This window comes from Enoplosus armatus, chromosome 14, assembly GCF_043641665.1.
Source record: "Enoplosus armatus isolate fEnoArm2 chromosome 14, fEnoArm2.hap1, whole genome shotgun sequence".
Classification (NCBI taxonomy): domain Eukaryota; kingdom Metazoa; phylum Chordata; class Actinopteri; order Centrarchiformes; family Enoplosidae; genus Enoplosus; species Enoplosus armatus.
The window spans coordinates 6,328,479-6,353,686 of NC_092193.1; the positions used below are offsets into that span (position 1 = coordinate 6,328,479).

The 25,208-nt window shown below is 41.0% G+C and overlaps 1 protein-coding gene across 1 annotated transcript in view; it reads right to left on the reverse strand.

The window, feature by feature from the left end:
• Positions 1–25,208, reverse strand: part of epb41l3b (erythrocyte membrane protein band 4.1-like 3b) — a 51,305-nt gene that overhangs the window by 11,520 nt on the left and 14,577 nt on the right. The window contains exons 2-17 of the mRNA XM_070919511.1: positions 20,339–20,514; positions 17,127–17,270; positions 10,432–10,536; positions 10,124–10,166; positions 9,935–10,010; positions 9,433–9,651; positions 8,157–8,244; positions 7,039–7,083; positions 6,272–6,424; positions 5,863–5,960; positions 5,110–5,285; positions 4,427–4,632; positions 3,298–3,882; positions 1,826–1,879; positions 628–663; positions 65–130 (exon numbers count right to left, since the gene is read on the reverse strand). Coding sequence (XP_070775612.1) covers positions 65–130; positions 628–663; positions 1,826–1,879; positions 3,298–3,882; positions 4,427–4,632; positions 5,110–5,285; positions 5,863–5,960; positions 6,272–6,424; positions 7,039–7,083; positions 8,157–8,244; positions 9,433–9,651; positions 9,935–10,010; positions 10,124–10,166; positions 10,432–10,536; positions 17,127–17,270; positions 20,339–20,503 — 2,259 coding nt within the window. The 5' untranslated portion in view covers positions 20,504–20,514. The remainder of the gene's footprint in view (positions 1–64; positions 131–627; positions 664–1,825; positions 1,880–3,297; positions 3,883–4,426; positions 4,633–5,109; positions 5,286–5,862; positions 5,961–6,271; positions 6,425–7,038; positions 7,084–8,156; positions 8,245–9,432; positions 9,652–9,934; positions 10,011–10,123; positions 10,167–10,431; positions 10,537–17,126; positions 17,271–20,338; positions 20,515–25,208) is intronic.

Consider the following 25,208-nt stretch of genomic DNA (forward strand, 5'->3'; position numbering starts at 1 on the left):
GGATTCTTCATACCAAAAGCACCTGCATGCATATTTCAGTCATGCATGCAGTTTTCTTACCAACCTCTAGCATCAGATTACTATGCCTGATAAAAACGTTTTCCCCTTTTACTCGTCTTATGAAACTATACTGTAAAGACAAAAGAAGGGAAAGGAATTGTAGTTAAAAGGTGCTATGACTTGTTAAGTGAAACTGGGAGCTTTGTCTTCTACGGTAAAGCTGTAAAATGACATCATGGAAGTCAACTCAGTGAAAAGTCACGGTAAAAGCCATGGATTAGAAAAACCTTGAAAACTGTGAAGTCTGACTCTTGGGCAGAGCAACAGGAAAAGAAATATGAACACGAGTCCACTGTTTACAAACAAAAGCAGTTGAGAAACGAGCTGGAAAGGCGTGTTTAAAAGCAGCGACAGCTTTGGAGCAGCAGTCTGTGAAGTGAATTCAGGCAAGAGTGAATGGTCAGTCTGGTGTGTGGAGTGATAATGAGCATGTCAACAGAAGCAGGAGCAGACAAGCCAAGGTGGAGGCACAAAGTTACGGATGATGGCGGATGTTTGAGAGGCTCAGTGCATCTGATGGTGGCGGTCTGATGCATTGAGCAGGGCCATGAAGCGAGCCCAGTGTACCTGAGTCCGCATCTCAGAGTCCTCGTCTGCTTCCGACTGACAGCAAGTGAAGAGGAGGACAGAGAGTGTGAGACAAGGAGGAAAGGTGTCATTAAAGAGAAGAGACACAGAAACCAGGTGAAGGGGAGGAGGAAGTGAGCAACAAGGAGTGGCAAGCACAGAGGTAAGAGGGTAAAGATGGTGGTTGAATTACAAAAAGTAAAGAATATTTTCATGGAAATTGAGCATTCGCTAAACCCTTCCACTGGACAGCATTCGTCCAATCACAGCCTTAGTAACCGTAACTAGGCGTGGCAGGCATGTCAAGCTTTGAATTTCTCCACATGTTGAAATGGTGCACATGGAGTTATAATAAAAGTGATAAACAGCATTTAAAGTTTGGAGGGTGGTGTCTTTTCAAAATGGATTAAACAATGCGTTTGTCTGCTGGTAACATTAGCAGCTCTGCATGTTTACTAAAGGGAGGGAGGTTTAGCTAACGGTCCATAGAGAGCCGAAGAAGAAGCTGAAACCAGAACTTCTGGGTTCAGGCTCCAGAATTAAGAAAACCTCATCAACATCCCATAGACATCCGTAACAACAGTAATAAATACAAATACAGCCTTGGAACAGAGCCTTTCAATCATGTGTGGCTCGCTTCATATGTTTAGATAAACTAATATCCTTGTTTAGTTAATATTTGTGTTTTAGCGACCATTAACAAACACTATTTCCCATAAGCCCTAGACGTTTGCAGGTTAAGCGTCGCGGCTCGACAGAAGATTTGACTCCATGATCAACTCCAGGGTCTGCGGCTAACTCACACATGTCAGTAAAGACAGCAGGACAGAGAGGACAGAACGCTGTAGAAGTTTTTAGACAGCAGGGATCACAAAACCAACTTCAGAAGAGACGAAACCAAGTTACGATGGCATTAAGTACCTGTGCCTTTGGCTCTCTATTGGAATCAAGCTAGTGGAAAAGACATATTGATATACAAGTAAAGTGTGTTAACAATACATAAAAAAAATAGAAAAAACAAGAACTAAATGGGCATAACAAGATAAAATTCATGCGTCACATGCATAACTTCAAGAGCATAAATTCTCGTAAATGTTTCAATGGGCATTACACTTATGACTCAGCATCAGTTTATTTATCTGCTCCGTCAGTACTTTTTTCATGCCTTAAATATGACGTCTTTCCTTGATGTACAAACCTCTGTAGCGGTCATCTCTCCATCAAAGGCAAAGTCAGTTTGTTCGCTGTCAGTCTGCTTTCACAAACCGAAACCGTTCCGAGTGGCAGGCAAGAAAAACAACAAGAACCCAAACTGTAAACCCGTGAAAATGCATCAACAGAGATTCTTCATAACCACAAATGGAGCGGATGGAAATGCGCTGGTTGTTTCTGTAAGCTACACATCATCAGACAACACTACAGATAAGGTTAGGAAAAGGACAACGAAAAGAAAAAAAGCAAATGAAAAGTAAGCAAGCAAAACAGACTCAGAGGAAGTTTTAACCTTCGGTCAGTCACTTTGACATTTAAGTGTAATATTAAATTTGCTTTGGATTTGGACAGGGCTAAGTCCTGGAATATATTAATCAAAATTCATTTCTGGTCATTAAAACATTTGCTGTGTTGTTGCTGGTCAAACATACAACACTGGATAATAAAAATTTGATTTGAGGATTTTGTTGCCTAACAGTAACCTGACTTTCAGGCCCTCCCCCCTCCTCTCCATGCATGTTGACGCTAGGGTTGATCTGGATGCATTTAACTGTCTCAGTCTCACTGCATCGCAGCACATTACATTTATCATTTGTGATTCAAAGGAGTGGTGCTTGAGGGGAAAAAGAAAAGTCACATTTTGGCTTTTGAATGTCATTTTGCTTTCAGCCCTCCTCAGCAACGGAATTCAATTTAAATTATTCACTTTAATTTGTGCTGCTTTGCTTGACTCAGATAGCAATGCAGAGAGACTGAGCGCATAAATAAATATGGGAGTGTTTCCAAGTAGCTGGTGTTGATCTTGTTGCAGTCACTTACTACACTGTAAAGCCATGAATGTGGATGACAAGGTTGAGATGGGTTAGGCACAAACTTAAATTTTTAAATATGGAGGTTTGGTGAAGGATTAGTGCCTAAATGAAGATAGGGGGACTCAAATCCTCATTATTTCTAATAAATGCACTCAGTTAATCGTGAAAATATTTTTATATTTGACTGTTTACACTGCAACATGTCAGTGATATTATTTCATGGTAATTTGTTAGTGATGCTGTATAAAGCTATGATATAAATAAGTAAATGTGTCAAAAAGCAAGCAGTCAAATCTCAGGCTCATGTGAGTAAAAAGTTGCCAATATTTGTGTCTAACCCTCTCATTAAGGCGGAGTAAATACAAGCCAATCAAATATGACATGGTGAGACTTGCAGGTTCATCTCTGTTTACTTATGATGCTGATGGGGATGTAGTCTACAGGATGAGAGTGTGACCGGGCAGAGATGAGGTTCTGAAAGTAGGAGAACTGACAGACACTGGGACAGACACAGTCTCCAGGTCGGCTCTGAACTGGTGAAACAGCAGAGCAAGATACAGGACAGGATAAGGGGTTAACCGTTATAATGAACTGTCACTCTAAGCCAGAGGCGGGTACTGGAACATACAAGCGTACGCACACACACCTCCTCTTCCTCTGAACTGTCATGGTCATGGTAGCCCTGGGCTATGGAGGCGGTCAGGGAGGCTGCCTTGGGCTCCAGGTAGCAGAGGCACAGTGCCAGCGGGAAGGAGAGGGTGAGGGCGTAGGGGACGGAGAAGGAGGTGGAGAGCAGGAAGAAGAAGATGAAGAGGAAGCAGGGGATGAGTGAAGGTGACTTAATGGGCAGGAAGTTCTGCGCGCACTCAGGGAGGAAGCGCATCTCTGACAGATCGGGGAAGGTGATGTAGCCGTCCTCATCCAAGAAGGAGGACAGGTCGGGCAGGTGCAGGGAGAAGGAGAAGAGAGTGCCGCCGCGGCTCTTGCCCTGCTCCAGCCTCTGCTTGCGGGCCGACAGCAGCAGCACCTGCTCGTCCAGCAGGGCGGCTTTGCGGTCGGCGAGGGCTTGCCGGCGGCGGCACCCAGCGCTGCTCTTGGCTGGACTGACTGACGAGGCCCGTTTACGCGCGTTCTCCCTGCGCCTCCGCCGTACTTTAGTCGATGAAACAGGAGATGAGGGGAGTGAGAGCTCAGAGCGGAGGGGGTCAGTTGTGTATACACTAGGAGAGCACTGATGGAGGGAAATGTCAACGAAAAGATGACGTGTGTGTAAATGGAGAGGAGCGAAGGGGGCGAATACGCATGAGCACACACACACACACACACACACACACACACACACACACACACACACACACACACACACACACACACACACACACACACACACACACACACACACACACACACGAGTATAGTGTGGGGTCAAAGGAAGGACAAGAAAAGAAAAGCTAATTAGTAAAGCGCACACAAGATGAGAAGCACTTAGGCCTAGTCTAGAGCAGTGGGTTAAGCTGAAAGCAACTGGGAGATTATCATCAGCCATTAAAGAAGTCTATTGAGAAAGAAAACAAAACTAAAGTCTCAAAAAAGGGCTTAAAAAAGAAAGTTGCAGCAGCTTCTAAGAAACATTATCTGTTTCTTTGACAATCTGGTGGCATATTTGTATATATCAACTCCCTTTGAACCAAACACAATTCAAGCCTCTAGAAAGATCCCTTTATCCAAGTTAAATGCAGCTCTGACTGCACTGAACCTGCTGGACAGAGCTTTACCTTTGTGTCTTGTCTGAGCGGTGTTGTGGCAGCGGGTTCTGGCGTCTCTACAGCATTCATCTGAGTGTCCTCCTGCTCCGCCTTCTCTTCCTCTGCCTTCTTCTCTGTCGTTACCGTGGTGATTATGTCTCCCTTGGCGATGACTTTGGCTGCCCCGTCGGCGGCACCGTCCTTCATGAGAGTCTCGTGGTTCTCCATAATGGGCGCTGGAGGACAGGAAGAGAAAGATGGATGTGACGGACTCCAATGGGTGACGTTTTGAATTCCAGAGGAAAATGTGAGCAGTGGAAGGTTTCATTTGCACATTGTTGTTATGATACCCATTGTGGCTTTGTCACTGCACTGCTAAAGTGTGCCAGACATTTTGGCTTTGCAGGCTTTCAGGTGGAAAGCACATTTTTCTCCCTTTTTCAAAGAAATAAAAAGGGGAACAAAAAACTGAATTTGAAAAAAAAAAAAAAAAGCAGTAGTGTCTTTTAGTGAGAACAGTTTTTCACAGAAATTCAGAAAGAAAAAGCTAAACAATCATATCTAAAATTAGGAACATCCAAAACGAAACATGTATGCAGGTGGAACAAAGGAGCTTCTAAAAAATATCCCTTCAACGATCCATGGTTAACAACATCTCAACTTGGGTGGCACTTGAGGCCGGCCATTAATCAAAACCCTTAACTGCTCCTCACCCCCGTCTAAGCTGCGGGACATGTTGTAGCGTTTGCTGGAGGAGCGCTCGAAGAACGGAGCAGGTCTGATGATCTGAGAGCTGGCCCTGCGAGTCTGGGCCTGCGTTCTGCCGCTGTAGCGAAACTTGGAGCCGAGGCTCAGGAACTTCTTCGGAGGTGCCTCGGGGGATATGAGCCTGTCACAAGTTACGAACACTCACATTAATCAAACCAGAAAAGCACAGATTTAAGCTATACACTGTAAACCATTAGAACTCCCACTCATTTGAATAGTCTCCAGAGAGCCCTCAGGCCTGGATTGCTACTCCAAAGAACCCAGGAGACATTTTTTTTTTGCTTAAAGCAGCACAAAGCAACTTTGCATGTTGGCCAAATGGCAACAGCTACTAACAGTCTGAACACGGTTTCTATTTCACTACAAAGAAACCATCTAAGGTGATTATCAGTAATTTCATGTTTAAAGGCTGATGTGACTTTGATCAATAAACAACAAAGGGTGTCAAAGACTTGAGAAGACAAAGTAGTTTGTGTTGGTGAGTCCAACTCAAAAAATACTATCTCAGCCTATGAATCATTACTTACTGCCAGTGTCCACATACCTGATACCACAAGGACAAAATAATGGTATCTCAGTTAGGGAAACTAGATTTTGTTGGATAGCTGAATAGATCTGATATATTTTGATGAATAATCTACCTACAACAGCTTCAGAAGCTGTTTCCTGTCACAGTAAAGAGGTCCTTTATTTCTTACCTGAAGAAGGTATGGTGCTCGACACAGACCTTCCAGAGCCTTTTGGCAGCGCGATGATTTGGAAGCTTGAAACCGATTGTGCTTTCAAACTGCTCAAACTGCAACAGGGACAAAACACTGTGGTCAGACTCACTTAATAGGTAACTTTGACTTTGTTTATTAATTTATTTTTAGCCAATTTATTTATGTTCATTGCTAACATTTCACTAGTTGTTTACATCCAAATGTGTAAAAAAGTAACTGAGTCATTTAATAATCTCCCAATTCCAAGTCCCAATCCGATATTTCTATTTTCCACCAATATAAAACAGCTGTGCAGTGCCCACTGGTTACACCAAACAAAGAATCAGAGATGGATCAGGCTTTAAAGCAGATTCTTTTCAATATCTATAACTGTCACTGCTCTCACCTCGCCAGGACGGATTTTGATGTAGAAGTTGTTCCTCTTATAGGAGATCTTGAGGATTTTGGGCCAAGCGAACCTGTTGATCCGCAACCTGTCTCTGTAGATGAGCAGGCCACTTGCACACACTCCCAACATGATCTCAACGCCCTCAGAGTCCTGGCAACAACACACAACAAGAAATGACACACAAAAAAGCAAAAAGTTAGTTTAATGAAACTCCTTCACAATGTGTCACTTTGGTAACACGGGATCCCTGACAACCACTGACCACGACATTGCTCTTCTTTTTGTGTTCCACACAACATAAACTTCCATAAACTTTACAGGATATACAGGAGGTTGAGGAGCCAGTGCACAGCAAGGTAAAGTAGAGTTTAACAGTTTGTGATAATAACAGGGTAAAGCAGGCAGGTGGAGAGTGGAATCAGGCATATGATATTCTTATCTTCTCTATGCAGGCTGTGGTGATGTTGAATTAAGACTCAAGGAGCACTGAGCGGCAAAAGCAACAGTGAAGTCTTTAGGAAAATGGTGGATGAAGCACAAAATGATACTCTTCACCGCACAAAGCATGAGATGAGCAGGTGAAACCAATGATGACGTTTTGAGAGAAGGGAAGCGCTGGTCCAAAGCAGGAACAATCAGTCTTAATTAACAGTGGGATGTTGAAATGACAACTTTATATGTTACCATGCACAAGTAGAAACCACACACACACACACACACACACACACACACAGCAGGTAAGCACATGAGATGCAGCCTCTTACCTCTCCCTCAGCTGGAGCCAAGCATTCATAGAGACTCCCTACCAACTTTGCATTTAATGAGAGAGGAGAGAAGACATATATTTGTCTTGTGTATCAAAACTGACTCACATATCCAACACTGAGCACTGATGCTGCTGCTCAGACTGATCAAGGCTGTTTCCTTATCTCCTCCATTCTGATCTAAATCTATGAAGGCAATATCCTCTCCATCGCTCACATCTAGATTCATTTTGACTTTCAAAGAGCTTTTGATGACCGAGACTGATGACTGTAATTTTCTTTTATGATAATCCAGCTGTCCCTTTACTGCCTGTGTTCTAATGACGTGTTTGATCCCATCTGGCCGGCGGATCAGAAAAATCATTCAACTCAAGCTGGGCTCCAGACCCCACCATCCCTCTATCGCTCCACCCTTCAAGCCCCAAAATCCACAGAGGCAGTGACATAATGTCAGTCAATCAGCGAGACAGCAGTGGCATGTTAAACTGAGGCATTGTTGTGGTAGCCGTGATGTTTTTGAAGCAGCGGCGTTGTGGTGGCAAGCGTCAGTACTGACTGCGTGAGTGGAATGCATTAGTCTCATCTTGCATAAAAAGAATAAAACATTTATATGTAACATATCATACTTCCTAATGTATCTTGGAGACCCCCACCATTAATGACCTCCTGAATGACATTCTAGTACTCTGATTCAGTGTACTACTTCAAGGAATAGTCCAACATTTTGGGAAATAAGGCAAATCGCCTTCTTGTCGAGAGTTAGGTGAGAAGATCAATACCACTCTATATTTACTGTACGGTAAATATGAAGCTCAAGCCAGCAGCTGGTTAGCTTAGCTTAGCATAAAGACTGGAAATAAGGGGAAACGGCTAGCCTGGCTGTGTACAATGGTAAAAAATCCGACAGTAACACTTCTAAAGCTCAACCTTCTCATCCAACTCTCGACAAGTTAGTGAATAAGCATAATGTTGAACTATTTCCTTTAAAGAGAATACAAATATTTATATTAAACATTTCTTTTGCTTATTTCCTAATGCATCTTGGAGACATCCAATAAAGCAATATATGCGGGTGTAAATTCTATACGAGGCGTTAAAAGTTAGTAGTTACTTGTTACCTTAGCGTGGTGAAGGTCCACGCCGTACATGGACAGCTTCTTGGCATTTTCCAGGAAGTGCATCTCCGCCTCGGCTGGTGTCATCCCCCTGATGGATCAGAACATATCAGATCACACAAGGTCAACAAGGACAAGTACAGCAAAGAGAGATTTGATGCAACACTTGAGACATAGAGTCCAATGAGATCTAAAACAGGGATAATTCACAGTTTTATTGCATAAAAGCTTTTGGAGGATGCTTTTAAGCGAAGCGCAACAGAGTTCCATGAGTGCATCCATTTTTAGCATTGATGGTCTTTAGAGAGAGACCCTAATCCTTGCACTGTCATTGCCTCGCTCCATCCACAGGGATAGAAAACGGCCGCATCAAATTACACACAAATCATTGTAATACAGAGAATGAAGGGCTCAGACAAAGGACAGCCAGCTACATCCATTTAGAGGAAAACACAAATCCAGTATCTGAAGACACGCTGCCTTTCAGAGCAGATTATTCTTCCAGGCTGTAAATGTCACTCAGGGTGACTGACTGGCTTCAAGTTGTCAGATTCAGGGATTAAAAGGGCCCCAAAACCTATTTACCCAATCAGCTTCATATTATGAGCAACAAGCTCAATTTTCTGTCAGTTTTAAAACAGTTTTGGTTGTTTCACATGATAGAAAAAAGTTAGATAAAAATCTGTCTGAGTTTAGAAACATTAAAATCAAAATCTGATAATGGTACACAGTTCTGATGAAGCAGAATAGCTTGAGCTTTGGAGAGTTAAACTCTTTCTTAGCTTTTACCTTTGATGTTGCTTATTTATAGTCAAGATTATTTAATGCTAAAAAGAAATCACATTTTCTGGGGCTTCAAGAAGGGCTGCACATCTATAATGTAAAAACTACAACTGCAAAGATAGAAACAACATCTAGCATTTAGTGTAGTCAAATGTGTTTTTTGGATAATTTCAGTGATTTGGTTTCTAATCAGAGGAACCAATTTAACAGTATTTAATGCCTGTGTGCTGACTTTGTCAATCTACAATTTATCTGTTAATGAAATTCAGTAAGAAATACTGTAAAAAACGATGTATTGTAATTGATGGAACAGAATTTCTTAAAAAAACGTGTTGGAGGTTTGCATGTCTTCTGCACAGGGACATAATTTCCACTGAGGATGAGATCATGTTCCCCTCACGTAGGATTCATGTCAGGTCCAGGACTGTATTAAAAGTTATGCTTGACTGTTGAAGTTCAGTTTAAAACAAGTTTAGGACAGGATGCTGAGACTAACTTGTAGGTCTTGTGGAGTTCCATGACCTTCTCCTCTAGCTCTTTGGTCTGGTTGGGTGCGAAGCGCAGTTCGCTGATGTAGTCGCTGCCTAATTCCTCTGGGTCGTAGTCACCCAGTTCAGACTGCACTGTGTAGGAGCCCAGCACTGTATGGGTGGCAAAGGAGCAGGGCAGACGGCCTGAAATCACATCATCTCTCAACTGCAGACACAGGAAGTACCTAAGACAGAGACAGAAAACAAAACCGTCAAGTCATTTTATAATGAAATCTAACATCTGGATTTTCTTTGTAAATCTTCTGAGATTTTTTGATACAATTTACTGCATAATCTGTTATTTTTCCTTATTAAACTACATTTCTAAACATTCAAATCAATAAAAATGAAACTCAAAGTCCATGTATAGGAAGGATTGATGATCAGTGATCGATTTTTAAACATTAAAGCAGCAAATGTCTGTCAACGATCACATAACAAATCACTCTCAATCAGCTGCTTACTCACCTTGTGATATCCTCAGTCAGCTGGGAGGGGTCTGGAGGGTAAAACTTGACGTTGAAAGCAAAGTTCCAGGGACCAGCTGAGATGTAGAAAGAACATTAAATTATCAAACAGCATTTTATAAATGCACGCACCTCATTCGGCTGTTCAGGACAAAACTCTTGAGTGGCTCTATTAGATTACAAGACTTACTCCTGATCTGCTTCTTCAGCTCCTTGGAAGGGTCTAACCAATTCTGCGACAGACAACCACAGAGAAAAGGCATTAATCATCACCAATTTATGAGAAATGACTAAGAACTAAAGTTCCTAAAGTGGGACATCGTCACTATTTAATCAAACATTGTGAAGGCGTTCAGCATGTTTAGCAGTGTCATCTTTGAAAAGACTTCCTCAAGCGCATTTTGAAAGGTTTTAGTGTTATTAAATGTCATTTAACAAAGTCGACTCTTAGCAACTCCATAAAAACTGATTATTAGCATATAATAGATTTTCCTTTACCTTCTGGTTCTCTACATCTCTGTATGTGATGCCAAAGTAGTCCCTCTCCAGTAGATTGAGGTGGTCACATATTTTATCAAAGAGAAATTGGCCCTTGGCTCGTTTCTGTGAGAAAAACAAAAGAACAAAAACATATTCACCACAGGGTACACTAGAAGTAGTCCGCATTATCACACATTTTACACATTTTATGATCAAGAGAGTATTGTTTAAAAAAAATATTATACCACCAAAACTGAATAAGGGTGTTATTATGCATGAGAAGAGTTTTTCCAGATATTTCAACTGCTTTTTATTCGTTTTTGTTGATTCAGGTTGAGATCAGGGATTAAATTGAAGAAAGAATACTGGGGTTTGTCATATTTGTGAACCTACACCATATTCAACAATTAAACAACAATATGACAACAATATGACAACAAACAAACAAACAAACAAACAACACAAGATAAAACAAAAACACATAACTGTGCATACATAATGTAACAACCTCAGGCTGTGCTCTGGAGATAAGTAAACAAAAAACAACTCACAGAACAACAACATCAAACTAAAATGTCCAATTACAAAAGCAGCTTGATGATGCAGCACATTACACTGCTGCATCACAGAGCCTTTCCTGCAGGGGCTAACCCTCAAGGTGCTGCAGCCACGTTTGACCAATTGGGCCACTCAGGATCGATTCCTTCTGTAAAAAGCATGACAGTATAAATACACCATGTCACATTCCTGAGCTCAAGGTGAACATCAGCTATGTGAACGCTTAAAACCAAAAGATCAATTGCACATCTCTAGCAGAGTGCAGGATGTCATCAGCTGGAGCTCCGTCGTCTCTCCCCAGCTGGAGGAGGCTGGACTTCACAGACAGCTTTGGACCGCTCACATGAGGTATTTTAAGGTCTGAGTTGCCACAACACAGACGCCTATTTCCTGCACAGAGCCACAGCCAGCTCCTCACGTCTGGATTTATCAAAAAACACTGTCACAGCTTATTCTAGTAGCAGGAGTCATAACACGCCCATGCATTCAGATATTCTGTGACTTGAAGGCCCAGATGGAAATAAACACACATATTTGGCTGGCTATTAGAAGGAGTAGCAGTCTTTGACACATATGGTACATTTATACGAACATCCACCAAAACCTTTTTGTCACTTGAAGCATACACTCGTCCTCTACCACAACGTCGCTGGCGAGAGAGAGGGTTAATCCTACATCGCTGAGGGAATTAGCAGTCATGTCAGTAACTGTCACAGCAAGCCAGCAATAGTCTGACAGAACCGCTACACACACACACAAAAAAGGTTGTGATCCGCAAACCTCCGTTCAGACTTGGCTGTCTAACATACAGAAAATATGTTGGGAGTGCAAGAGTGCAGCTGACTGATCTGGCTTGTATTTGGGGTTGTTAAGGAGAATGAAATCAGAAGGAAATTGGAAGGAAAATTGATCTCGAATTAGAGAAGAAGCATCAGTCTTGATGTAATTCAAGATATTCTTGTCTACATTTAGAGCGCAAACAGCAGCAGTAGCTGCAGTGAGTTTGGAGATTAAGAGCAGGACTGCAACAGAGTCCTTGTTGACTTCATCAGATGTCTTGTTTTCAAAACAGCCAAAAAACAGAAGCTGCAACCAGATACTTTCTGGATTTTTGCTTAAAACATTGCTGTAACGATTAAGTGATAGTTGCAGTTTAATTTGCCATCTATCGCCTAATTGTTGCAGCTCTAATTAAAAGATGCTTTAGTTTAGATGCACGTCTTTATCCTACCTCTAGAGGGATTTACAAAAATATGCCTATGATTTATAAAACAAAAAAAACAACAACAACGCAGTAAGATGTGGGGTTTTTATCTCCCTCTGTGGAAACATAACACCCTCTGAAGTGGAGGAGGTTCAGTAGTTCTGTGTCACAGAAAATGATAGGAAACGATTAGTGCAGACATTTTTTTTTCCCACAGGAGGAAATTGAATTGAGCTGGAAAACTACGAGGTCAGGAGGATAAAAATGTAAAATCTTGACATTCTGGACTCGTTTCAAATGGGATTGGGGAGGAGGAAGACGAGTCCCTGGCAATTATCCCGAGGATCCTCTGACCTCAATTGTATCACTGTGTCAAACAGCATAAGCTGACCGAGCTCCTGTCTGCTGCTGTTGGAACGCTTTCATACAACCGATTGTATTTAGGCTTCAGGCACCTCGACTGGTCATGATTGTGCCTGATTGGTTGCTATGACAACTCCTCTGGTAAACTAATTAGCCATCTTTTTTGTTGTCTCTTGCTTTTTATTGTAATGAATGTTTTTTTTTTTAAAGAAACCTCTTCAGTCAACCATTGTATAAAATATACTGTGATTATGAGTATTGTCCAACTCATGTTTACAGCATCAATGAGCACAGCTTGATTTTGTATTATTGCTCTGTATAAAAAAGGTGCCCAATTCTGTCATGACCTTGTGCAGAAGCAGTGATGTGTAACTGATAGCACACAGGCTTGCTCAAGTATCCTGAGTAGGCCTGCATTTGTTCACATCTTCTGTTCTGTAATTATTTTTCTATTATGCTGTAATCCATAGACTACCCGCACACTGGAATCACAGCTCCCTTTAATTGTATTAGTGATGTTTCAATCTTACAGGCAGGAAATGAGGGATATAATTATATAGCAAATGACCAGTGACCTGATAATCACCTCATGACATTTACATGTGTCAAGATATCCTTGTTAGAAAGGAAAAAAAAAATCAATCAGATGGCAATTTTATGGATTACTTTTTTATCCAGCACTTATCCCACTAACGTTTTGAGGATGTGCACACGACTACTACAAGTTAGTATTTTTTGATAAAACTTATAAATCGACAAACTTTCCCACTGCCCAAGGTTATGACTTCAAATTGGTTGTTTTGTCCGACCAAAATGGGAAGATATTCAATTTATAATAAATCTAAATCAGAAAGAAAAGGTGAAACCTCATATTTAGGAAGCTGTGAATTTTCTATTTTTGATTAATAAATTACTTTAAAAAAATGAATTGCTGTCCATTAATTTTCTGTTGATTAACTCGTTTAGCCTTAGACGAATGATGAGCCCCCAGCAACAGACAAATTAAAATGTGTGAGATACTTTATGAAGAGGTTGGGAGCTTCATGTTTAGCTGCAGGTGAAAAACGTTTTGGACATCTCAGGTTTTCTGGACAGATAACTTGATCATTCCACTTCCTCTGTTTCTACTTGTTCCTTCTGCTCACATCCCCTCTTATGCACTCTAATCCAAAGTCACCTCTACGTATTCCTCATCTAATTGGTGACAAAGTGAGGTGTGGTGAGACTTAGGGTTAGGTGCCAGGGAAGCCTTAACCCAGGCTTGTCCTGGCGGGGGGGGGGGCAGGATGTGAGATTACAAGCTAGTAAACAGATGGGACAAGGTGATTCAACACACTTGCTATTAGACACAAATACATACTGCAAATGAGGATGTTTTCCACAGTGTTACACATTTAGATTAGTCAGATTAGACTTATTATATAAGGATAAACCCCTTGAGATGCATCATCTCAGCTCTCGTCAGTTCTCAAGAGAGTCCCAATAGATTAAATAATTAGGAAAGTTGTGGATACAGTAAAAGCTCAACTTTAGTATATGCAATGTAATAAAATGTAGTTTACAATCTGTCTGCGGGATAATTAATCAACTTTTTTTGAGGACGTCTTGAAACTGAATCAGCACTCAAAAGGCCAATTATTGACTTTCTGTTTATACTAATTTAAAATATATTCACTTAGATAATTGAACTCCTAGATGAAAAAATAAGCATTTTTCCATTTTTCAACAGATTATGTTTGATAATATAGGCCTGAGAGAACACTATTAACTCTGATGAGGATATGAGTTATCTGAGCTTTGGCTTGGAGCACGTGGAGTTTAAAAGACATTAGTGTTTGACAGGCATGGAGGGTTTAATGAAAAACGCTATCAAGTTGCATTATGGGAAATGTGGAATCCAGTGCGTTTTGAGCTTGACCCACATCAGGATGTATCTCGGCTTTTGTTGCATTCCTTTCGACAATTCTTTTTTAATACGTCTCTTGCAAGTTACCCCAACAACCAAGTACAGCAGTAAATTGATGGGTTGCCCCTTTAAAATATCTGTCAATTAATCTTGGAGTAAAAGCAGGTGAATTAGGTTGAAACAAACCCCTGAAGGATAACGCTGTAAAGCATATTACATGCAAGTTACCTGAAACTTCTTACTGTTTTTGTTTGTGATAAAACAAACAAACAAACCAACATTTGCTCTCCTGGAGCAAATGCATCTAAATTAACGGCACTGCGTCCGTCTCAAGGGCAAGAAGTCCAGACTGACCCCCATTTCCAGATCACTGTCCTTCCTTGGCCACAGTGGGAGATCGAGTAATCGTGCCAACACACAGAGTCAATGACACTGATTCCCTCCAACAAATGCTCCCATTTCACGGTCAGAAGCCCTCACCTCACCACCACCTCCAAAACAGTCGGCTAATCCCTCTATCCAAACCCCTGGTGGGGGAGGAATCTGCTCAAAAGGAGATTTGAGGAGGGTCTTGTACTCCCTGTTAAGCCTGCACACATTTTTGGAACGTACGAAGTAGTACAAAGTAGTACAAAGTCTTATAACTTTGAGCTCAACTTTGGAAATATGTCAGAGTGAAATGTCAAATAGGTTCGCTATTCAGATTTATTCCTGAATTCATAATGTCCCGAGAGAAAGAATGACTGTTGATGGCAGAAAGAAGCTATTATGTTGTGGAGCTCTGACACTCACATTTTCCTTGTACTTGCATGAGCGGGGTTATTTCTGAATACTTACAACTATACATAATTGTTCCACTCGAGGCAATCTGACACAACACAAAAGCAAAATGTGCAATAAAATCCACCAAAACCTTACAAGACTTATGAGACAGTTTACTAAGTGGCAGCCAGGATAAAACTGTGCTAATTTAACAGTGATAAAACTCTATCTTTGTCAATTAAATTTAAAACATTTCATTTTTGATGATTTCACTCTTTTGCCACATTATTCAGCCCTGAAAATAATGAATCCATCCAACGCCCTCGCCCTCCTCTCCTATTCTAACCCATCATGATTAACAACCAACTCATGCTCTATTTCTTCTCTGCACAAAACATCCCATTTCCATATTTAATTTCTCCACATTATGATAAAAGCCACACTGCTGGGGTGGCGGTATTGCTGGCTTCACATTTACAACACAAAGACACGTGTTTTTCACTGATTGTTGGCTCTCTCTTTCCTCATAAGGTTTATTTCTGGATACTGGATGAGCTTTGAAGTAAGAACTAAACATTTAAGAACCGTTATGTGAATTTTTTTTTCTCTCTCCAGACTACACAGAGAAGCTTTGGAGGGAATACGAATTCCACAAAGCAATTTGACACAATGCAAATGTAAATGTGCAGTGAAATCCATGAAATCCCTACTTCTAAAAAGGCCTGTCAAAATAGTACAGTTTATTTCTGTTTTAATATGACAGGCCAAATATCATAAGACTGATACACAGAGAAATACATAGTTCAGCAGAAGGCTAATGGGGTTAGTTATTCAGCTCCTTCTGACGATGTCTTTGTGGGACACACTTTTGTTTTTACATATCAATGCAGTAATCAAAAGTTCCTGTTGACTGTCAACTATAATTTAAATGTTTTGGAACTCAGCTTTAAATGGTGCCATATGTTGCATTATTTGTTCATCGAAAAGACTTCCAATAACCCTGTTCAACCCTTTTTGCAAAGAAAAGTGTTTATGGTTTTACTTTAAATACACAGAGTGTATAAAGACAGATGAGCAAATATCAAACATGTCTTCAGACTTCAGCTCATGTAAGCTAAACTGCCACTGAAATTAGAAAAATTAATTAAATTGCAAACTTAAAAACTGAAACTGATATTAAAAGTCTAACCAGGGACATGGGCTGTAAATTTAGCTTCGGCTTTGGATGTAACAATCACTTTAAGTGGTCTGCACTTCAAGGACACCTCTACACGTGGACAGGTGGAGCTGGAGATTGAACCACAAATCCTGCGGTTAATGGACGACTGGCTGTATCTCCTGAGCTACAGTCGCCCGTACATAAACATTATACATTATATGAATAAAAAGGCCCTACACTGTGCTGTTAAGCAAAAAATACATCACAGAAATGTCTTCACTTATCAGCAAATTAACTGTAGAACATTTGCTCTAAATAAAATTGGTTAAAAAATCATTAGACATTTCATTCTTGGTGTAATTATAGTCTTCATAGACTGACGCAAATATCATTAGTGCTGCTGCATTGCTGCAAGGCAATTCAAAAAGGCCAACTGGTACAGCAGCGACAGTTTCATTTCAAGTAACTATTTAAAGTGAAAAGTGCTTATATATCAAACTGCTTTTTTCCCTTTGACACTAAACTGTTGCCACGTGGGTCACATCTCCTTCAGATTAATGTCAAAAAACAACCAAATAAACGGTGGTGAAATACAAAAGTAGTGGAGAAGCTGTTGGAAGCTTAAATTATCTCAAAATGCCACCTGCAGCACCTTTTATAAACAACCCCCTAAACCACAACAATATATAAAGAGAAACTGTGTTAAAGAACCACAAAATACCCACTTCCTCCCTCCGACCACCACCTGCCCTCTCTCTCACCTCCACATTGAGTGTGCAGTCGGAGCCGTCCAGCAGGGTGACTTTACACTGCATGACCTTCACCTTCTTCCCTCCTCTCAAAGGAGACCTGGACAGACGACTGGTGGATGACCTGTGGGATACCTGGTCCTCCTCCTGCTGCTCCTGAAGAGGCAGAAAACAAGTGTCACCCAACAGTAATGAGGTGAATCATGAATTTTGAATTACACTTTTCCACATGTTTGTGATATTTCTTGCACTGGACTTTTCTGCTGTCTTTGATAAAGATAAGAAAGCAGTGAGACGTCTCTGCATTTATTTCGCTGTATGAAAATATAATGCTTTTAGGTTGAAAGAGGTCACAGACCAGAAACGAAAAGTACCTTCTGCTCACCATTTCTTTACCCTGAGTGAATGTAATCAGGTCCCGCAGAGAGGAGCAAGGGGTGTACTGCCATTTTGTCTTAAACAGAGAAAATCCAATTTTCCACTTCGCTGAAAACAAAGCCCTTCCTGACTGACTTCATGCTGAAAAAGAGGCCTTTAGCTTCAAGACATTTTTTCTTCTTACTCACGGACAAAGTGGATTTAATGCCCCTTTTCATTTTTATATTAAACATTTCTTATCTTGTTCTTCAGGCTATATCCATCACCATTGTGCCTATCTAATGTAGCTCATGCAGACCAGTTCTCCCTGTGGAAGTAGTGATTAACCATACAAGGAAATTACTTTCACCTTTTAGAGAGCATGAGAGTAAAAAGTGACAATGTAGATTTGATTTAGTTTGAATTTTCAAGAAATACCAAAGGATGTATTTTAAACATTTATGGATGATTTGTGATAGAAATAAGCACCACAGCACCACAGGCCACTTCATTCTTGTGTGCACCCTGCTGGGACCAGAGACGTCTCTCAGCATGAGCATGTGTCTCACAGGGAGGACAGACAGCGTTGTGTCAGAGCGTGTGATTTCTCTCAGCCTTGTTCCTGCCAATTCACACAGCTCTGACAACGGCAGAGCATCATCTATCATCATCAGTGTGACACGCTGAAGGCTGTTTAATGTAGATAAAGTTTAAGGGATACTGGTATGGATCCATTTAATGGGTAACACCTTAAGTGATGCAAAGAAATTACACATTTTTAAAATTCTTTTAGGGACGGCAATGTTGGTTGGTTGCTCCGCCACTTTAGTACAGACTGAAATATCTCAACAAACACTGCGTGGACTGTCATCTTGAGGGTATATATCATCATTTGTTGACAAACATTCAAATATTACATTTTGTGATGCTTTTTTTGGTACATTGCCCAGCCCAGGACATAATGAATCTATCCATCACATCGTCCTGCTTCTGCTGCTCTCTCATTACGGCCCCTTATGATTGACGTCTAAACTCATGCTCCATTTCTTCTCCTCATCAAACACAGTTTCCATACTTTTTTTCCACATCATGATAAATGCCACACTGCAAGGTCAATGGGGTTGTGAGCCCGAGCATGCTCAAATTGCAGTTACACGCTCAAACACGTGGAAGATCATAAGAAGGCAATGGTTTTCTTTTCTCTGCATGTCCACATCTGGTTGTGCTCACTTTGACCTTCTGACTCCTTAATATTGGCTGCTTGTAAATGACAGCAATCTACAATTTTCCAGAGCCGATCTTTTTTCTAAATTCTCAGATAAGCTACAGCTACAAGCCTAAAATGTCACGTAAATGTGAAAATAATAACACGGGATGGCTCAGGGCTAATCTCCACCCTCATGCTGTCTGAGAACATTCATATACCAGACATCAGAAAAACATTTTTTCATTTGGATCTTTCATTTGTTTCTGCTCTCTACGTGATCAGCCATCCACAAATCAATCAAGTTAGTGCTGGTAATTCAAACTACAAATGTAAGTGATTTGTTTAGGACAACACTGTGCCTTGAACTACATCAGTAACAATTTTATGACTGCCAACGATTTAGTCTTCTACCACATACTGAAGACCAAATCTGTTTGCATGTACAGCTGGTCACACTGTTTTTCTTTCATCTAGTAAATTAGGGGATAAGCAGGAGTCTGCTTTTAGCCTGAGACAGCCCCCCTGCAGTTTGGAAGTGCTGGAAATTCAATCTGTACATCGATAAGATAGTGAGCCCAGAAGGCTGTTTGGCCCAAAATCTGCAGAGAAGCACTTACTGTTCAGATAACATCAACAGTAGCTACTTGGGCTTTCTCAGACATAAAATGGACAAGCTGCAGGCTACAGTCTTCTTCATAACAGAGATCACTGGTTTAAAAAGGCACTGATGTTTTTCATTCTTCTATACAAAACTTAAAATAAAATATCCATTTAGTCCACAAGCTTGCAGGTGGACATTTACTCCATTGCTTTACAAACACGGTGAGTCAACTAGACACATTTGGGGATTATCAAAAACATTTTCTTTACTCGCATGAAATGTTTTAAAAGAAGGTCTTTATCACAGGTCAATGGAGTCAAACATACCAGGCTTTCCCAGAACAATCAAACTTTGCAGACATTTGGTTATTTGTAGGATTGCAACTAATGATTAGCTAATGGTGTAGAAAACCCAAAGATATCCACTTTACGATGACAAATTATTTTTCTGTAATTAAACTAATCAAAACGTTGCAGCTCTTGTTTTTGTGTTCAGATCTCAAATGATGAACCACTAAAAACATTGAGGTTTCACTTCAGCAGCTCAGTTTATGCATTCTTCCCACAGCTGTAGTACAATCAGCTGATGTAATGCTGGTACTGAAAACATCCACACTTTGTTGGGGGTGTTTCTCATTCTGTGTTTTACCACATTTACAAAATAAAAAGGAAAGAGCAATGACTGAAAGACAAGTTTACTTGTGAACGGATACATTTGATGGGGGCCGTAACCTCCATTGAGAACACTGAGGTCATGTCGTTGTGTTTCTTTTTTGTTCATTTCCATTTTTCACACAAAGACACAATTCATTTGGGAGTGGGATGAATGGTGTGTAATGTTTCAAATTCAAGCCTGATTTAAAGCGATATGTACAGTGTTTACACCAAAAACAACTCCCTCAGTTAAATTAGTATTATAAGTGTTTTTTACGAGCAAGGTAAAATATGTAAAAGTATGTTAAAAGACAAATGATTTTCAAGCTGTCAGTGACAACTGGCTGGATCCTCCTTTTGTAGGTCCAGTTGAGTGAGGGGTGACAGTGGTTATGAAGATGCTGACCTGTTCCTTCCTGGCCGGGGTGCTGTGTCCGGCGGCGGCGGGAAGCTGCTCCGGCTGGTTCTGAGGCGAGGTGGGTTCGGCTGCTCCTTTAGCTTTCCCCTTCTCTTTCTCCTTGTTCTCCTGCGGCTGCTTGGCCTCCGAGTCTGCGCCTGATTCAGTTGTCATGGTAAATCACGCTGGGGTGGAGGAAAGGGGAGGGTAAAATGGGAAACTAGATGAGTCAGCTGACTGGTTATGAATTGATCTACTGTCGCCTTTCAGCCCTGTCTAACGATGAGCTCCTCTAAGATGCAAATGCAGAGATGTGGATATTGTTTGACAGCAGAATAAAAAGTGAAATCAATGTAAGTGGCTTAGGTGCACTCAAGTCCCGTCCTCAATAATCTCAGGAGTGTCAGCAGCTGATAATGGAAAGTGCTTAGACTGCTGGTGCCCTGACATCCACAATTTCTACAATATACGGTATGTATTTTCACATAAACTGCTTTAAAAACACTCTCACCTCGGGCTGCACCTAAGGATTATTGTCACATTACGCCTTGTTTTGTCCAAAACCCAAAGATATTCAGTTTACAATGGCATACAAGAGAGGAAAACAGCAAATCATCACACTGAAGAAGCAGGAATCAACAAATATGGCAGTTTTGTTGGAAAACAATGATCAACTATCAAAATAGTTGTACATTTCAGCTTCTCTAAAGTGAAGAGCTGCAGCTTTTCTCCATCTCATCATTAATAAAAACAGAATCCTTTTGTGTTTTGTATTTGTTGTCCAGGCAAAATAAAGCTACTATTATTGTTAGAATCAATTTTGGGAAGCAAGTAATGATTATTTTTAATACAGATTAATCTGATGTTATTTTTTGTGATTACTCATTTAGCCTAAATCTAGTCTAAATATGTCCATTACTGTTTCCTAAAGCCCAAGGTGACTTCTTCAAATGTCTTGCTTTGTCTGACCAACACCCAATATATTATCTTTACAGAGTAAAAAAACAGAACATAGCAGCAAATCCTCACACTGGAGAAGCTGCAACCAGAGAATATTCAGCATTGTTGCTTTGAAAATTGACCTCAACAATTATCAAATTAGTTGCAGATTATTTAGCCGATGGACTAATAGATTAATTAACTGATTGAGTCTGCTCAAAATTAATAAAATCCTCCTCCTCCTTCCTCATTGTTGCACAGTTTCTGTCATGGCCTACCAGTCTCTCTGCAGAGTATCTGAACTGCACCTGTCTTTCATAGCATGACCTTCTCCCTCTGTGAATAACAGCATACCAGTGACAGATGGGGTCCCAGGGGCCTAAAACTTGGTAATGAGAGGAAACATCTAATGGTCAGTTTTGCAAAACAAAGATGACAGATAGGACGGATCGCACTGGGGGCCCCTGTGCTAACCGTACCCACAGGCTTTGACATTGGGATGTGGGGTTTGGAGGGCATATGTGCGGGACAGCACACTGGGCCTCTGCTGCAGAGAGTCTGGGGTTTGTAGTACAGATGCCTGTCATTCTGCTGTTGGCCTGCTTCTCATTGAGCTCTATTTATAGGGCTGGGTTTACTCCGGGGTGGGAGGATTCAGGGGAGGATCTCTTGACTTCCAGCCGGGGATAGCAGCCTCAGGATCAACAAAAGCAACACTGTGGGCTGAGGTGATCCCCACAACTTTGGACATATTGAATAAAAAACGGCAAAAACTTAAATGAAGAACTATGGCTCTCTGGTATTGATTATTTTGAAAGCAAGCATTTGCTTTTTGGAGGTAAAGATATTTTACAATTTGTAATAAGAATCCTGTCGCAGTCAGAAAACTTCATGAAGGCTTTTTCGAGGACTAAATTTGGCCCACATGCCTCACACAGCACTGGCAGACACATAGCTGGATTATTAACAGCTGGAGTGTATGCCTCATGCATTATGTCCCCATGTTGTTTTGCTCGTCTTGCACTTCAAAATACTTTGAGCTGAACTGAAATTAATGTTTTATGGTCTTATAAAAAATGTGCGATTATCAGCATGGAGGCTCCACAAACGAGAATAATGTCTCGATTCAATATCACTTAGTATTACCGCGTTTCATAATGCAGAATGATACAGTCCTTAAGTAACGCCAAAGGGTGATTCATCTTTGCTAATGAGCAGTGGGTTTGAATCCCTATGGAATTACTTGGGATTACAATATAAAGCCAAATCAAGCTTTGCCAAGTAACAAAAACCACTTCAGAACAGAGAGTTGTTTAAAGGGATCACAATAATGTTGACTCTAAGTCTCAAAGTTCTTATTTCTGCTGTTGTTTTCATAGAAGTCAGGAGCATCAAGGGTCACTGAATGCAACATGCTGATCAAACTCTTTCTAATATTCAACTTCAGTAACTTCCGGTGCCGAGTGGCGGCAATGTGAATGAAGTGAAGAAGAAGTCACAAGATCCAAATTCCAACCCTGGCTTTTAAAAAGGAGCCTTCCAAGTGAGGATAACTAATTCTCAAAGACCACTGAGGCGAATTCAAACAGAATCCAGTCAAAACCTCTCTGCAACTTTGTTGTGTTATGTGCTGAGGAGCGGCTCAGAAATCAGCTGACAGATGATGGCTGCACAGCTAACCTTTGCTTCTCTTAACCCTGCTATGAAACAGGAACTATGGTAGGAGGGGAGGAAAGGAACATCTTAGCACCATAGAAATGGAGGAAGAATACGTTCAGTCACTGGTGACAGGCACTCTTCACGGGGCCACACAACAGCACACACAGTAGCCTTGTGTGTGGCCCTCACCATGGACTGGCACATACATTATGCATTCAGAAAGCTGTATTCACAACTCATTTAGTGCCCTGCATTACTGCTAGCATACAGGAGCAGCTGATGATTACACCAATATAGCTTTATCATACTGAATAAAGATTCAGCTCGAGACAAATTCACTTAAATCTAATAATCTTTGACGCTTTCAAATAAATAAAACATGTGCTTTGCTGCTCCATGGCTGATTAATCTTTGCGCAACAGAGATTCAACCTCTCAGGTCAAGAAAGCTTTTACATCTGCTGTCAGAAGCAGCTGGTGTTTGCTGAGTATTTAACAGGAAAATCCTCAGGCACACAGGACGTAGGGATGGGGTTTGATAGCATATTATCGATTTCAAATCCAGTATCAAATCCACTCTAAGGTTTACCTTTAAAACATTTGCAAGAAACTAAAAGGCTAAAATAACTGCAACCATGTCTAATCACATTGTGTTGGCAGAGAAGTCAGAGACACCACAGTTTTTAGAAGCAGCCTATTTAATGTTCACAACCTAAAAATGAGAAGCTGCTACCTCCATGTTTTCCATTGCTCTTTGCTAATAAAAAACGAGCTAGATTCATTAGCGTCAGAGCTCAATGAATCAGCCTATTTTGCCAGGTACCGGTTCCAAAATGGAGCCCTAGCAGGAGGTGATGCATACGTTTCTTGCAACAGTAAATCCGAGGAATTAATAAAAACAAGAACAGTGACAGCCACCAGACTGCACAGACAAAAGAAAAGAATACAGAGAAAAGAAAGAAACCCAAACCTCACCTACAGAGAATGCAAAACAACATTGCAACCATGAGCAAATCAAATGTATCTCCCAGATTAGCACACTAAAACAGCTTTTCACTCAACTGTCACCTGATGGAAAGCAAACGTTTTTCTCAGTTGTGCTTGCAGATAAAATCTTTTAGTCTCTCAGTGATGTGACTTCTAAAAGAGGGACAAGCAGAAACCATCTATCTACTTGTCTTTCTCCAGAAACAAACCTTCCTCGGAAGAACAATGACATCATTAATACTCCACGCCCATTTCTTCAGTCCAATATAAATCAAACAAACCCGCAGTTCATCAAACCCGCTGTCTGCTACTAAACAAACCCATTAAATCAGAAATTAAATCACATGCAGACGCACTGGTCAGACAACCGACTGCACTGGATATTCATATCCATGCTAAAAGCTCAGCAGAGGCTTATCAGTATGTATCTACATTACACTAAATGCTGTGGTGCTGCCCCACCATGCATGCAAACCCCCATTTTAAGGTCCATTTGTGATTGTAATGCACACTGTTGGAAAGTAGCCTATGTACATGGAGTCACACACACACACGCACGCACGAGAGGATGAGGGACATCTGCGCTGAGTGCCATTAGCCGGAGTACACCACAGCTGGGCCCATCCCTGCAACCCCTGCCCCCACACCCATAACCTCCCCGGGGGCTTATAGAGGTTACATGGACGGGAATGGTTGGCGTTTTTTGACACGTCAAGGCCCATCCCGAGCAGGCCGACCCCTCTACATGACTGCAGGGCTGACAGCTGTCACACACAAACCCGGCTACTGTAACAGGATCCCATGAAGCTGGTCTGACCACTCAAATGAGACACCTCTGCTGAGGGGTTACAGATCCCCAAACAGCTTCCAACTGCCCTGACTCCCAAACAACAAACAAAATTATTGACGTGTTTTGTCATGAATTTGGTGTTCCATTAATGGTAAACCAGGTCCTTTTCCAAAATGTGATGTCATTTAACATTTACATTAGATGTGAGACATTCAATGAATACTTTTAACCGCAGTGACTTATAATAGATGCAACATTAGATTCAGCTCTGCATGTATAGAGTGCTACCACTAATGGCAACCACTTGTGAGAGGTCACAATAGCAGAAGTCGGCATTACTTTTGAGAGGACACTTTTTTGATTGATTGAAAGTTTTGTAGAGCTGAAAATCAATTTATCAGCAACAGTTTCGATAAGCGGATAATCGTTTAAGTTGTTTTTCAAGCAAAAATTGCATTATTTTCATGGTTCCAGCTCCTCCAATGTGAGGATTTGATGCTTTTCC